Source organism: Phaethon aethereus, assembly GCF_964289735.1.
Source record: "Phaethon aethereus genome assembly, chromosome: 3".
NCBI lineage: Eukaryota > Metazoa > Chordata > Aves > Phaethontiformes > Phaethontidae > Phaethon > Phaethon aethereus.
The window spans coordinates 14313771-14329778 of NC_138576.1; the positions used below are offsets into that span (position 1 = coordinate 14313771).

The following is a 16008-nucleotide window of genomic DNA, read 5'->3' on the forward strand; positions in this document are numbered from 1 at the left end:
GTGCTTCCTGAATCATCAGGGAGGGGAAGCCATGTTCAAATGTCTGTCTAGAAGTACGGAGGAGATCTATCTGCCAAAGCAGGGAGTCGGACCCGTAGGCACAATTTCTAAGTATATGAAAGACTCTGAAAAGCCAACAGTTTGGGGGTTTTTGGTGGGGTTTTTTTTTGATAGATAGCATTAGAAAGAGAACAAGTTGAATATGACTGATCTTACCTGTCAAAGTTCAATTGTATTTACACAAATTGATGCAGGTTTGTTTTTTTTTTTAAGTGCCTATTACAATTTTAAGAAACTCAAAGAATTTTTAAATCTTATGAATGCTGCCATAAGAGTCAGCCTTTACGTGCTTTGCTAATTTGCTTTACGGCCAGCTACTATTACTAGGTAGTTATTATGGTCTTTTCAATTAAAAACTGTTTAGCCTTTTGAATACCGCCAATACAGCTATAAGGATCTTTCTGTATTAGTGTTTGTCAGAACAAGCATCATGTCTAATTGAACTAGGTACCTAATGGATGTAGAAATATTTGTGATAATCTTTTTTAAAAAAGATGTATCATTAATGTGAAGGTGTGAAAGAATTAATACTTAAGATTACAAAATATAAGTTCTACGCAGCTTGATACCAAACAGTTTAGGTGTTTGTATTTTCTAATTGAGCTTGTGTTGAATGCCTAATAAATATTGTGCAAACAACATTGTTAGTTAAGAAAACATTTTAAATCTACAAAAGGATGGCAGATCTCAGAAGGAAAACCATGTGTGTTTACAGTAAATGAATTTTGCAAACAACCGTAACTTGGGAAAGATTGCTTTTTATAGATTAAAAAAACCCTAGAAAGTCTCACATCAGATATCAGTATAGGCTCTTGCATGAAGCAGGTTGTGGGATTTCTCTAAACTAATTTTTGATTTCACATGTTCTACTAGTTCAGAGCATAAGTCTTGTAAGGTATGAAAGAGTACAACACTTGTCTGAAAGACTTTTGGTGGCAAAAAGTTCAACACAATCCTTGGCAACTGTTTGCAATAAAAAAACAATGTATGTTTTCTTTAGCTTGAATGTATATAAATATGATAATTTACCAGCTAGCACATCTCATACTTTTATCTCCTAGAAGGAAGAGTTTGATGTGCTTTTTTGCCTTACACATGTATGGATATACATACAAGGGTATTCATACGGCGTATGATGATATCACTCTATCATTAATAAAGCCAATAGACTCTGCTTCTGAAGACATTATTTGTATATTACTATAAGATCTGTTTCTTAAATCCTTTAAATCATTCTTGTGGTACTTTTCAGAGTGATCCCTTTTGTAAAATATTTCAGAACTTCAAAACCCAGAAAAGAACCTGGTAGTGGGAATCAATTAGCTTGGGGACAAACGTCAGTGTAATTTTTGTGTTTCTCGTTCCTCATATGTCTCTCCAAGGACCACACTGATTCTTTAAACAACATGTACATCAGATTATCTTCCACTTTCTTCTCTTTCCTTCCTTGTAACAGTTTGTCATTGTTACTATTTGTTTTGGTACTACTGTATCACATAGTGGTCCTTGATCCAGGTTTCTTACGTTATTTTTATTACAACCTGGTATTGAAACAAGAGGCAGAAGAGGTTCAGATAAGAAAAACAGTGAAACAGTACCGTCCAATTAGATAGAGAGCAGTCCTGGCAGAACTGCACGCTTTCATTACATCTTTGTAGGTATTATTTGGCAAAAGTATTCGGAGGAAAATGATGCATGAACAGGCAGCATGGAAGATTGCACACAGATGCTTTTAGGGAAGTGTAACAAATGGGGAATGAAGGTTGGCGCTAGTGATAAATGTCATTTGAGACGGTGACAACTTGGTCAGAATGTTATGGTTGGAAGTGGCAGGTTTTTGTTTTGGTGTTTTTTTTTTTTAAAGTTAATCTCACATTTAAAGATGATGATTGACAATGTATTGAAGACAAGGGTGGACAAAAAATAAAATGGTTTTAATCTACCTGTCTTAGTAATTAGTATTATTTTCAGTTACTGTTGTAAATGGTCAAAGTTTAGTTCTGCCTCATGGTGAAAAATTATGCAGTGTTCAGGAAACTTACTAAAAATGGTATCTTTTAATCTTCAGAACCCGTTTCTCAAGGAAGAGTTGTGGCATATTTATTCAAAAATACTTTCAAGATTGTGTAGCTTATGAACAATCTGGTGGGCTGTGCACTGGAAGAAGAGTGCTGACATTGGGATTCTACTCTTCTTAATGGAGAGAGGGGAAATCTAGCAAAAGGGAGCAAATTTACCCTCCTAGATCGTCAGAGGGACTTGGCTTCTCAGTGGACTGTGCAGAGGATTTAGGCAATTATGTTAAACAGCTTTCCTCGTCTTGCTCTGACTTTCCCTGTCTTCATGCTCTGTTTTCTAGTGTATCATCTAAAATGAGATACCAGGGTACATAATAAGTAGTGGATTGGTTTCCAGCTGATATAATTGTATTGTAGAGGTACTGCTCTGTTTGCCGATCTCTTTTCTGAGGTTTTATTATTCTGTTACCAATCTCCTAAGCAACCTTGAAAGAACTACTGATGTTGTTTATAAAATCAATGAGCTTGCAATGTTTAGAGGGCTTCAGAAAAATATCATGTGGAGAGGAAAAAGGATGCCCTGTAGCATTTAATAGGAATTGGTGAGCAGCCTGTCAGCTAAGACTTGAAAAGGAAAAAAAAGAACAAAAAGAAATCAATTTAGAATGACCAGCAAGTCATAGAAAAATTCACGGATGCCTCAGAATTCAAATATGTGGTGCATATTTTACCCTGCTGTTCACTCTACTTAATGTTCAGAAGTTTAGCTTCTAATTTAGCAGAATCATTTTGTAATAAAAACAAAGTATATTTGTCCAGCACACTCAACATTTTTGAGATCACAGCAGTTAAATCAGCTGTTTCTTTTAGAAAATACTTCAACTACATTTGGCATCCCCAGGTATTTTCTGGTGGCTCTTTGGGTGGCACTCCTTCCTCAGTGGGTGCTGCACAGAAGTCACAGTGCTTCCCTGTGGCATTGTGCTGCTGGTGGCCTCGTTTGTCATGAAAGAGTCATGAAGGTATTGGGTGTGCTGAGTGATTCCGTGTCGCACACAGCTGAGTTCAAGTTGAGGAGCCCCGACATAGCCACTGTCCAGGTCTTGAGATAGTTGAGAACTCTCTACCGTGCCTGCGTTCCTTTTTCATTTTGATCATGCAGGCTGTATTTGAATCATGTTCTAAGTTGTTGCTTTGCTATGTGGGGTTTTGACTACAGAAGTTAGTGGTTGATTAATTATACACTTGATGCATAATTTCTTTCATTTTCAAAACAAAGGTTGTCCTAATGTATGGGTGATCAATATTTAATTATTTGAAGATTTCGGGGTGTAGGCAATGCCTCCTGTGTAATCTGCAGATCCAGCAACACTTCTCGTTCTTTGAAAGTATCAGTGCTCAAGACTGGAAATGCTAAGCTAATCCTTTTTCCAATTCTGTATAATAGAAATGTATCAGAAATTCAGTAACGAAAAAAAGATGTTGCAATATTGTTTCCATTCTTATTTTTGAGATAGCGTCTCTGTTTTAGAGTAAACTTGTAGTGTTTGTAATTGAGGAGATATTTGGTAAGTTTTCTTTGATTAGTTGAAGTGTTTTACCAATCAGTCACCTAGTTCAATGTTAATAAAAATAGGGGTTTTAAAAACAAATACATTGTCAGGCTGAAGTACTTGTTAGTATTAATTTGGGTATGTAAGTTTGTTTGAATTTTTGTAGCATATGGAATAGTCTAAAACATTCCAAAAGGATAAAGTTTAATGTCATAGCAAATAGCCCTTAGAGAAAATATGGAATTCTGTTGTACTTAAAACTTCTGAGAAATGGAAACAAATATTTCAGTTCTGAATAGAGGCATCAGTTATAAAATGAAAATTTTTTTGGCAGAAATCTCCAGGGCTTTTTTTAGTCTGTTGTCAATTATTTTCACAGGCTGATCCAAAAGCGTTGATTCAGCTGGTCACAAAGCATGTTACTCAGTATGGCTATACAGACTGGCCTGAAGAAATCGCAACTTTGATAAATCAGCTGCATTACTACAATGAACGACTACTGGATTTCACTCAAGCTCAGATTCTGCAAGGACTTGGCAAAGGAGTGGATGTGCAGAGGTTTACAGCAGATGGACAGTACAAGAGAGAAACAATACTAGGATTGGCAGAGTAAGTAATGTCTATGTTTATTTTCTTTATTTTAAGATGGAATTACTTTAAGCTGTAAGTCAGGAAAGTAAATTGAAAGTAGTACTGACCTTTAGAAGAGATAAATTACCAGTTGCTTTAGATATTTACACTGTAATGCTGCTACAACTGGACTCTTTTCCACTCAACTACTCCACTTAAATGAAATGTTGCTCAAATAAATGGATCGATAACTTTTAATTGAAGCTATAACTCTTTGTTTATTAACTGCTAATATTAAAGTTAATCAGGGATGAATGAAATCAGAGCACAGGTGGAGGTCTGATCTCTTCCTTTCATGTCCTGTAAACCTGCCCTAGCAATCTGTTGGGGCATGCCCAAGCATCAAAGTTTGTAATGAACTGTATTACAACTATATTATAACCATGTTACAAAATATTAATAAACTGTATTTTATTTTTAATAATTTAATTAAAGCTACTGTATATTACAGTAGTTTTCCCTGTAGTCATTTGGAATTACTGAAGCTTTCACTGCACATGTTCTGATCTTTACAATGCTTTTTTCTCACGTTTCAGTTATCCAGAATACAAAAAAAGGAAAGATACAGGATAGTACTGTCTTTTAATTTTAAAAATACCTTTAACATCTGCATGCAGGTATTTTAAGCTGTGTACAAGTCATGAATATGTATAAAACGTACAAGTATATATACTTATTATATATAATATATATATTATATACATGTTTTGAAGGCAGTCACAGCTGAATAGCTGCTAGACTGTCAAAGGAAGAGTTCTGTACAGTGAGAAGCTTGTAAATAATTTTTAACCTAATTTTAAACTACTCTCTGCATAGGCTCCTGAAGAGCATATTTAGTTGTTTACAGTCTTCCACCTATGTAGCTGCCTATAGCTACAATTCCAATAGAAATTTGTTAGTAAAAAACAATGATATGAAATGCTGAGTAACGGAAGGAGTATAACCTCAGGTTTTGAACACTAATTAAGCTGCTGCTTTGCATCTATAAAATCTATACCTGCTTATATTTTGCACTGCATTCATAAAAATAGCTTGTAAGCATCTTTTAATGTTTCCATTGGAGATACCTGTTTTGTATGTATTGTTCATTGAACACATGTCCTGTGAGTAGCATGTCAGTAGGCAAATGTTACACTTTGATGATTATCTACAGTAACTTCAACACAAAAATCCTTCTGTTATTACAGATATTCATTTTGGATGCAGCACGGTTACGTACATGCTCATCCAAGAGTCCTTTAGATACTGTCTTTCATAAAAATAAAGTAAATATGAAGAGAAAGTTCTTACAGGAAGTAGAATTGGAACACAGTATGGCAGGGCTAGTAAAAATCAGGCTTCATAGTGTGTGGATGAGGGTGGTAGTTTGGTGTTAGGCAGTTGCAGTGATCCTACTAATTACTTGTTCAGCTTGCAGCTTCCTTGCTTTAATCTTCTCAGCTCACTCTTAATCTGCATTTTCTAATGAAGACAATGTGCAAATTCAATATAATTGTGTAGCATATTTTTTCTTATTTTTGGCTTATCATTATGTGCCTCATGTTTTTAATCTTTTATGAAGTGCTGTTTACAGAAACAACACCTGGAAGAGATGGTATCTTATTTACAAAACAGCTTTGTACTAGAATGAGCAATTTGCTAAAACCGCTTAACAAATAGTTGTCAATTTTATCTTTCCTATTTGGTGTATTGCCATTAGAGCTTATTATGCATTATTTATAAAATATTTAAAGATCTGGGTGCCTCACAGACTTAACCAAGGTTAGTTCTCTAGCAGTTAACAATTTATTTGGGCAAAATAGAGCCAGAATGTATCTCAAAAGGAATTAGGGAAACTAGAGTAAGACTGAATGGGAATTCTTGAGTAATCAGGTGAAGTCCTGTGTAGTTCAGGCCAGCTGTGGTGTATAAGGTTTCTAAATTCTTCTTTTACTGGAGTCCAGTTTTTGGGTGGCTTTTTTTTTTTCTTTTCTTCATTCACCTGCTCTGAGGTCTTCAGCCCTTCACTGCTTCTCTTAAAATGTTGACATCAGAAGTTGACTTAAATGATTTAATAGTAATTTCTTCCTTGTCTTATGTCACCAATCTGAAATACTTATTTTAGATTTTTTAGAAAAATTGTGCAATTATTAAGCAATTTGAATTTCATAACTTAGCTTGTGCTTATTGGTTTCTCAGAATGATTTTGGTCCATATGAACTAGGTCCCTTTCCAGTAGACTAAACCAGAAGGTTCTATACAAAACTACGTTGAATATACTTAAGCTTTTATTAGTGACATGAGCTTCTGAACCATTGTGTATGCTTCTGCTATACTGCTCTGCTCTGTTGCCAGTATAGACACAGCCTTTTCTCCGTGATGCATTGCTGCTGCAGAACTTAACACACAGCTGTAGCCTTCCATCTCATTTTCCTGCTTCAAACATGAGAGGAAACTAAAGGCTCTTGGCTTAAATTTTCATTTTACTTCTCCAAGTTGGATTTAAAAAAAAAAAAAACAAAACCAAGAAAACGTTTTTTGAGGACAGGCAACTGGAAGAGTGGATCTCATTTCCCGTTATTATGATTGAATCCGATGGTGGTTCTAATGCTTTGTAGTTGATTGATGTCAACAGAAAATGTTGAAGACAGCGATTGTGAGCAAACACATGCACATGGATGATACAACAGTGGTTTTAGAGAACAAGATAGAAGCTGCCAAATGTTAATTTCTGTGAGCTTGAAGATAGGCAGCAAAACCCCAGCTGAACGCTACTGCACAGGCATGTTTTGGTACCTTCACAGGCGTATTTATTGGTACTTTCGCAATGAATACCAGCACACAGGCAGGGTGGCGAAGAGCCATGCACAAGAACTGCTTCTGACTTTGTTTTCGCACCAGTGCAAAACCAAGTCATTCCTGTGCAACAAGGCACAGGCAATACACCCAGACTGTGCCCACACCTGAGCCTTCAGCGGGCGTTTCTCTGGCAGGCTTCAGGCTCACGGAGACAGGCAGTTAGGGCTGGGCATGAAAAGAGGTGTGCAACAACAGCAACAAAAAAAACCACAACAAAAAAAACCACAGAAGACACCCCCCCCCCCCCCATGAGTTTAGAGGTCCTTTCCAAGGCAATGGCCATTTTTTCAGCTTTTCATTGTGTGACAACTACTTGTTATTGTCTCGTCAGTATTATCTTGACAATGAATAGCTTGGGCACCACTGAAGAGAGCTTGTCTCTCTCCTCTTTGCACTGTCCCATCAGGTGTTTCTATACATTGATTAGATCCCCCCTGAGTCTTCTGTTCTCTAAGCTAAACAGTCCCAGCTCTGTCAGCCTTTCCTCATACAAGCAATGCTCCCATCCCTTCATCATCGTTGTGACCCTTCACTGGACTCGCTCCAGTAGCTCCATCATTCAGCTCAGAACTGCTCACTTCAGAAGTTGTTGTAGTATTTACTTTTTAAGTAGAGGGTTATTAGATCATTCCTAAAGATCATATTTTCCTTCTGTCAAGATACTCTGTATCTGAATTGATGATATAAGGAATGTATTGTACTTTTTTTTTTTTTTAATTAATGAAAGTATGGAGATCAGCGTTGAGGACTAGCCTGCAGAGCAGTGCCTTTAACCTCATCAGTCCAGTGTACCTTTTCCTGAATAGCCTCTGTTATCTTCCCCTTAGCCAGTGGCATACTCGCTGTGCATCAGTCTTCACCTTCACTTTAACTAGTAATCCACTTGTTGACAGCACATCAAATGATTTCTGGAAAAGGCAAAGGAATGTAAGTTTACATATGTGTTGTAAATTGGGAACAGCTGTTGTGTATCCCTGGTTAAAAAAAAGATCTGCTTTCATGTACTGAATGACAACCTGCACAAACTGGAATTTACAGTGTAGTGTTGTCATGGTACTTCTCCTGAATGTCAAAAAATAGAAAAGAGCATCTGTCTTTAAAGAGTAGATGACTCTTACTCAGTATTTTTGAAAAAGTTTAGAACACCATCCTCTTATACATACATCATTCCTTGCTGGGTTAAAAAGTGTTCTGATGTTTGCATTGAAGTATTGAGCCTAGTTTCAAGAGGGTGGGTACAGGCAGCCTTGTTGTGCTGGAAAATCAGAGAGAAAGTGCCATGGTCATTGCAACAGGAGAGACAGGATAGTGTGTAGGATTTTTTTTCTTTCTTTTTTTCTTCTTTCTTTCTTCTTAAATATATTCTTAAAATACATTTCTTTATTTTAATGTTAATGCTTGTGGTCTGCCTCTAATTTGCATACATCTTTTTCTGTGTAAAGTGCTTAATATTTTTCAGGGGTTGTCATAACTAAGAATTTTTTTATTTTGGGGAGGTCTGTTTTGTTTTTTAACTATTAGAGCAACAGTTATAATGCAAAGGCTATTCTGATAGCTGGTTGTGAAGATTTTTCAGCATTATGTTCTTTCTTGGCATTTTGCTTTTCTACTCTGCATCCTATATCTTACTTTAATTCTACAATATCTGTAGCAACTATCACAGTGGAATGTAATGATATGCTGTATTGAGCATCTAAAAATCAGAGTTGAGCTGTATGGATGTGTCAGCTGCTCACCTAGGGTGGAGAGAAAAGTGTAGACTTCAGCTGTAAGCCTTGTTTAGCGTAGATCAAGACATGGTATAGATCTTGGTAAATGACAAAAAGGAACTGGGAGGATGTGCTCTCTAATCTGTAGGGTTTTTCTGCTTTCCTTTTAGTGTCAGAAATGGATAATGATGATGGTATAGAAAATGTTATACTAAAAGTTGCCTCACAAAGTCTCCCGCCTACCCCCCAGTATTAGAGAAAACAATGTAATGAACCTAAGGAAGGTGTTAAACATATGATAAGGTCACTTAAATTTTTGGAGTTAACATGAGTCTGTAGATGAGTGATGTTAATATAATTTTGTAAACTAATTTACTGACAGTTGCAATTGTATTTTGTAAGAGTTCATGTTGGGTAAGGCTTTTTTCTTTGTCCCATGTGACTTTTTAATTAAAGAATCAAAACCAGTATGGTCAGCAGTATTTACATTAAATTAATTTTTTAAGAAGTGTTTTGTGACAGGACTGTTAGGATGTAATTACAAACAGATAGTATTTTTCTTGGAATTACTGTCGGAAAAAAAACAAACCAAAAGCAAAAAACAAAACCCAAAAAACCCTGCATCAACCTTAATAGTTCTGTATTGCTCCTATACCAGCAGAAAAACAAAACCCATGTCTGTCTATTTGAGCCATACTAGCTTCAGTGGATTGGTAAAAATGAATATGGAATTAACTTCAGGCTTTCACCACTTAAGAGATTCTCCATCTATTGTTTTATTAAAGGGATATACAATAGCAGAAAACCAGCTTTTAATATTTCTTGGACATTTACAGAGTGGAGCTGGACATTTCCACACCTTCTTTTAGTCTGCAAATACTAAAGAGTATTTCTGTCTGTGAATTTCTAGGAAGAACTTTGAGGACCTACATACCAGTTGTGCTAAAAGACTGTAGGTGTTGCAACTATATCAATTAAATGTTAACTGTGACACATTACATCCTCTATCACTTAGTAATTGAAATTAAATGAAAACCGAGGTTTTTGCTTTAGCACAAAGGTTAAGCAGAAACTGTCATTGAGAACCAAAGTATATGTCGAGGAGGTGTCTGTCTTTAGAACACCTCTGTAGTTTGAATTTAAAAAAAATACTAAAAAGAAATCATTACTTCTTTAATGTTAAATATTTATTTTCATGTCATGTCTCTAGGAGCTTAGTGTAACTTTTCCTTGTTTTCTTTCCTGCTTCTCCTCTACAAGAACACTTGAAGACAATGTCTACAAGATTGCTGTTTCTTTGGCTCAGCGATACAGTGTTCCACTTTGGGAAGTTTATATGACCCATCTGGAATTCTTGTTCACAGACAGTGGGTAAGTGGTCTCCCCTGCAAATTCACACAGGATTCTGTTACATAGGAATGTGTGCTAACCTATGAGAAAATCGAAGTATATTGGGGATAGAGTTTGGTTTATGGTTTCACATTTCTTGTGATGTGATAGTTTGTGAATTTTTTTGTCTTTTTCTTGTGATGCTTTTGTAACCAGACACAAAAATAGGTGCTATAAGCAAGGTTATAAGTCCGTATGTGTCTTATTATTCCTGTAAGTATCCTGGGACTTCATTTCAGTGTTTAGGTTTCCACAGCTTTGAATGCTTAGTGCTCTCTTCTGATAGTAATTTATCTTACAGGTTTTTTTACAGTCCATTGGAATATGTCCTGAAGCTGTATAGTTTTTATATAATTATTTATTTAAAAATAAAGTTTTGCTATTTATTGATCTCTTTCCTACATAATAGCAAAGGAAATAAATATATTGGAGCTTCCGATTCATTTGTTCATCTCAGTTTCAGTTTTTTATAGAAATGCTTTTTTTACAATATTTCTTTGGAACTATTCTAGCCTACAAGAATATGACAGACCAGACCTGGCATTTGTGGGGAGTGTGGTGAGGAGGGATGCTTTTCTTTTCTTTTCCAAAGTTGATTCCAGGGCCTTTTTTTTTTTTTTTTAATTAAAAAAAACCCACAACAACAAACTTTATTCATCTTTCAGTGTGCAAAAGGTGTCTGTCAGACTGACAAGATGTCAAAATCATTCGATGAAAGACTAAGGCACTTGAATAGTGCATTTGGATGACAGTGATGTAGAGCCCCCTGTGTAATACAGCAGCTCTTATCTACTGTTCTGACGGATGTGATCAGATTAGTCTAGTTTGTTTCAAATTTTAAATTGTGAAAGCAGCTTTAGCTTTGTACCTCTCTTAACATCAACTATTAATTAAAAAGCATTAAAATGTTTTATAAAACATGAGGCTTAAAAAATCAAAGCCTGATAGATGTTGGTGCAAGATCTGAGAAGATGAAATAACATTCTGAGATTTCGAAAACAGAGAAGTAGTACCCTTTAAATTTTGATCCTGCTAAATTATTTAGTGCTTTAAACAAAAGAGACAGTCAGGGTATAAATATGGCAACACTGGGGTGAATGTGAAAGAGCCAGCTGACTTCTTTGGGACTAGGATATTACCTAAGGTATTTTGCAACAGTTTTCTATCATTTTCTTTGTTCTTGTCCTCCATGAGTTAGTATTCATAGAATTCTGAAATCACTGAAGTACGAAGTAACAACCTTTTCCCTAATGAAATTCAAAAAAGTCTTGAAAATTGATGTATAATAGTTTAATATGCTGCTGAGCGTGTTTTTGTTGTATCATAATCTCATTTTAAAGTTGATTGACAGCATATGGCCATTACAGTATATTTTAGTCTTGGGATTATGGCATTAATAATGCATGCCTTATTATGCATTCATTCTGAACTGAAAAGAAGTTTATTCTAAGACTTAATCTCTTAAACCAAATATGCAGTATTTCTATAAGACACTTTATGTAGGGAGAAGCTCAAAAGAAGCACTTACATAGTGTAGATTAACTGTTTCTTTGATTACTAGATGACAAATAAGCATCACGTGTTTTTCTGGTATGCTGTGATTTTGAGTCTGATGAAAATGGTTTAGATTTTTTTTTTTTAATTCAGTGGAAATTTAATTTTTTCTGTTGAAGAATATGATCAAATTTGATTACTGAATATCTATGAAATACATTTTATTATTTCAGAAAATGTTATGTTTGCCTGTCACAGAATCCATTATTCCAGAATCTTTCTGAGCAACATAATGAACCCTTCCACCTTCCCCTTCCACCCCTGCACCCCAAAAACACACAGCAAACCTCTGCAGATCCTATCAGTATAATTTAATTTAGTTTAATTTAGTTATATATTTAATTTCATTAAATATAATTTAATTTACTTAATTTTGTCCATTCTAAGTGTCTGTTTTGTCTTTTATTTACATATAAAAGACTTGTTTTGTCTTATTTATATACCTTTTGTCACATAAAAAGTGAATGATGCTTTATTTCCATTAATACTGTACTTATTTCCATTAATATAGTAGAACACTTAAATAACAAGAATTTAGAGACTTAAAATAATGCTTAGAAGTTCAACAAACTGACTGGAGTAGGTTCTAGATGTAGAAATATCTCAAAAATAACTTATTCTCCCTCAGAGATCAGAATTTCCTTTTAAACTGAGGGAAGGTTGTGTTTGTGGTATTTGCAGCAAGAAAGTCATTTTTAGGAATGAAACTGAGATATATTTTACATGGATATCAAAGAGAAATACTAATTTATGTGGGGCATTTATACATAGGAGAAATTGATACTGAAGTTCAAATTTAATCAAGTTTAAAGGTTTAAGAAATTCAAATGGCATTAGATGACATCAAATTTCCAAGTGAAATGTACTACCTAGCATGGTGTATGATTGGACTCTGGGCACAATCAAGGTGGTAGTCATCCATAGGTGACTTCTTTCCTCAGATTTTTGGTAAAACTTTCAGATGAGAAAAGGTATAAACCTAGGATAAGTCTTCCTTGATACGCACCCATCTTTATCCCAGCTGAGAAAGAAGGAGTGATTGCACTCAGGTATCTTTTATGTAGTCAGCTGGAGGTGTCTGAATTCACGCTGTGAAAGAGCTAATGTATGCTTTTCAAAAGAGTCAAGAAAAAAGTTTACTGAAGCAGTGAGACGGGCTGAGGTCAACCCACGGCTTGCTGATATTTTCATAAGTTTTCATGGGTGACAGTTTGAGAAGCAACTTGATAAAACTGTCAAATGAGATATGCTAAGCATGAATAATAGTGTCAAATAGATTAACGAGTGGGCAAGAGCCAATTTTCAGTGATAACATCTCTCAAAGCATGCGGAGGTCCTCATCTAGTACAGAAAATGGAATGTAATAGATTGGGAGAGCTTCTGGCTGGGGAATAGGATTTTGTAGTATTTTTCAGCCACAGGGGGTTTTGTCTGTCTGTGTTTGTTCGTTTGTTTTTTAAAAAAAAGGCTTCTTGTACAAAAGGCTCTGGATCTATGGGTACATTTACATATAGCTATAATTAGACACCTGAGGTGCTGCTTTGAATCCCACAAGTATTCATGACACTGAAATCTGCATGTCCAATTCACCAGATAAGATTAGGAAATACAAGAGATCTTTAGATTTTGTTTATGGAGAGTAACAACTATCTAAATATTTATGAATGAGTATTTACTCTTTTAAAATGTCTTACAAAGTTGAACCTTAAACAAAGAACCTTAAAGGCACGTATTGTCTTGTCTCCAAGTGTGCAGCTGAAGAATCTTTCATGGCATGTTCAGGCCTTTAAAGCCAAAATTGTTTCTAAACACAGGTTATCGACACTGGAGATAGAAGAAAGAGCACAAAGTCTTGGCCTCTTTGAGACTTTGAAAACCAGTCCTGAAACCTTACATGAACACATGGTTAAATATGTTTACCCAAGTATTGAAGGTAGAGATCATCAGCGGTTGCTTTATTATTTTACACTCCTTGAAAATTGTGGTTGCTCAGAAGTGGTGAAGCATGCTGTTAAACCTGAAACTCACATTCGACTCCTGAAAAAATTCAAAGCAGTTGCACCAGGTAGGAGAGTTCCTGTTTCTTTTCTTCATAGCTATATTTATTATTCTGTTATGTGAGTGTTGACATGATTATGCTTATCTAGTTTATACTCTCCAGGTAATTTTTTTCAATGAACATATCAGATGAATGCAAGTAATTTAGTAGTTTAGTCATATCTTACTATAGTAAGTTCCTCTTTGAATTACTGGAATTTTAGTTTATCACAGCAAGCAAAAAATAGCTAAAAACAGGTCTCTATTGGTGGTGCAAGTTAAAATTATTAGCAGTGAGTCACAGTGAATTTTTAAAGAAAAAAAACAGACCTCCTAGAGCACAATTTTTAACACTGCAAATTTAACATGAATATTCCCAAAGAACTTAAGACTGTTTACCTTTCAAAAGTCTGAATTACATAATATATCAGGACCTTTAAGCAAATTTTTGTTTGTTTGTTTGTTTTAAAGGAAGTAATTTTATTTTGTTTTTTATGCTTGATGTTACCTTTTGCTTTTGCAGAAGTACAGCATTATTTGTCCTCTTACATTATCAGACAATGTCTATAAAAGTGAGCTGCTGGAAAGCACTCTGAAATTTTGAATAGTAGTTTCAATTTGCTTGTTAGTCAAGTATTATCATTTAAATTTAATTAGTATTAAATTTCAGCTGGATAACTCCAATCCAGTTTCAGAATGCAAAATACACACGGTATGGGATTACCTGCTGTGGGGACGAGTTAATTGTTCAATACTGGAACCTCATGTGCATCAGACACTGTATCACGCTAACTTTGCTGCAGAATTTGGAGAGATTGTGCATGTGAATTTATGTATTGCAGGAAGAAAAAAGGCACTAATGTTTTTTGGCAGGAGGGATTACCTTCAGTTCTTAGTGATATGTTTAAACACTCAAGTTCTACAGTGCTTGTCAAAGAAAAATACATCAAGAAGTTATTGTTTGCCTTCAAAGTTATTTTAAAGTGTTGCTCAAAAAAAAAGTCTTGGGACCATACATCAGACATAAATTAGTCACTTTGTATGGTAAAAAAGTAAATCTATTGTATTACACCATTAATTCTCAGTGTTCACTGTAGTTTATAGATACTAGAAAAGGAACAACATCAAAGCGTTGTAGATGTTACAGGCCCTAAGTATATGAAGAAACACACGGCAATAGAAGTCAGTTGTCTTAGGAATTATATGCATAGAGAGTAAAGCAGTATTGTTGCTAGAAATATTTTGTACTGCTAGAATAATTTGCAAGAGTTTTCTTCCTGTAGGAACCAAAGTAGTAACAGGACTCTTGTATTCGATAGATATTCATGTAGATGGATCTACATGTCCTGGCTCTAGCTGACCTTACTTAGTTTACTTGTGGTTAGTGCCTTGCATTTTTGCTGAGATGGGTAGTAAGTGCCAATTGTTACATGATCAGAATACATCTTTTTTTAATTAATGAAGAGTTATGTATTGAGGTGCATGAGGTTTTCTAGGATTTGAATTAAAACAGTAGCAGAATTCTATTTACTATACATATATTCTTGCTTCTTTGAGAATCTGCTTTTGTAGCTTGTATCGATACATAATGTTAAAATATGTACCAGCAATTGAGAGATTTCACACACATCAGGACATCATAAAATCCCAGTGTTAACAACATACAACCCTGTCTTCCTCCCCAGTCTTTCAGTATGTGTGATTGTAAAAGGAAATGGGGTAGTCTTTCTAGTTCTGCAGGTACTGTCTTGGTACTGATGGTTTACACATAAATACAGAGTTTGAGTAGATTTAACGATGAATAACTTGTATTTTGTTTGCCTCTTTCTCCTTTTGTCAATAGGTCTTAATTACAAAAAGCTAACAGACGAAAATGAAAACCCTCTGGAAACACTGGAGCCCATCCTTACAAGTCAAAATATCTTATCTATTTCCAAACTGGCTCCCAAAATTCCTAAAAATGATGGCAGCATGCTGTCAGCAAGCTCTATTTATGCTGTCTGGTTACAAAAACTTTTTTGGAATGGCGATCACCATCTCATTAAAAAAATACCAGAAGCCATGGATGAATGGCTACATGCGTATGATATGTGTTCAAAGTACTTGGATAGACTTGATCCAGATGATATTGTGACTTTTATTGATGAAATTACCTTTTCTTCCAAAGCTGTCACAAAGGTAAGCAGATATATTTGAAGCATTTCAGGCCTCAGGTGAGGC

At 35.2% G+C, this 16008-nt stretch overlaps 1 protein-coding gene across 1 annotated transcript in view; it reads left to right on the top strand.

The window, feature by feature from the left end:
• NBAS (NBAS subunit of NRZ tethering complex) overlaps positions 1 to 16008 on the top strand; it is a gene marked incomplete at both ends in the record, with an annotated part of 185312 nt that overhangs the window by 103284 nt on the left and 66020 nt on the right. Inside the window, 4 exons of the mRNA XM_081997756.1 lie at positions 4011 to 4240; positions 10069 to 10179; positions 13566 to 13816; positions 15632 to 15966. Of these exons, the coding sequence (XP_081853882.1) occupies positions 4011 to 4240; positions 10069 to 10179; positions 13566 to 13816; positions 15632 to 15966 (927 nt within the window). The remainder of the gene's footprint in view (positions 1 to 4010; positions 4241 to 10068; positions 10180 to 13565; positions 13817 to 15631; positions 15967 to 16008) is intronic.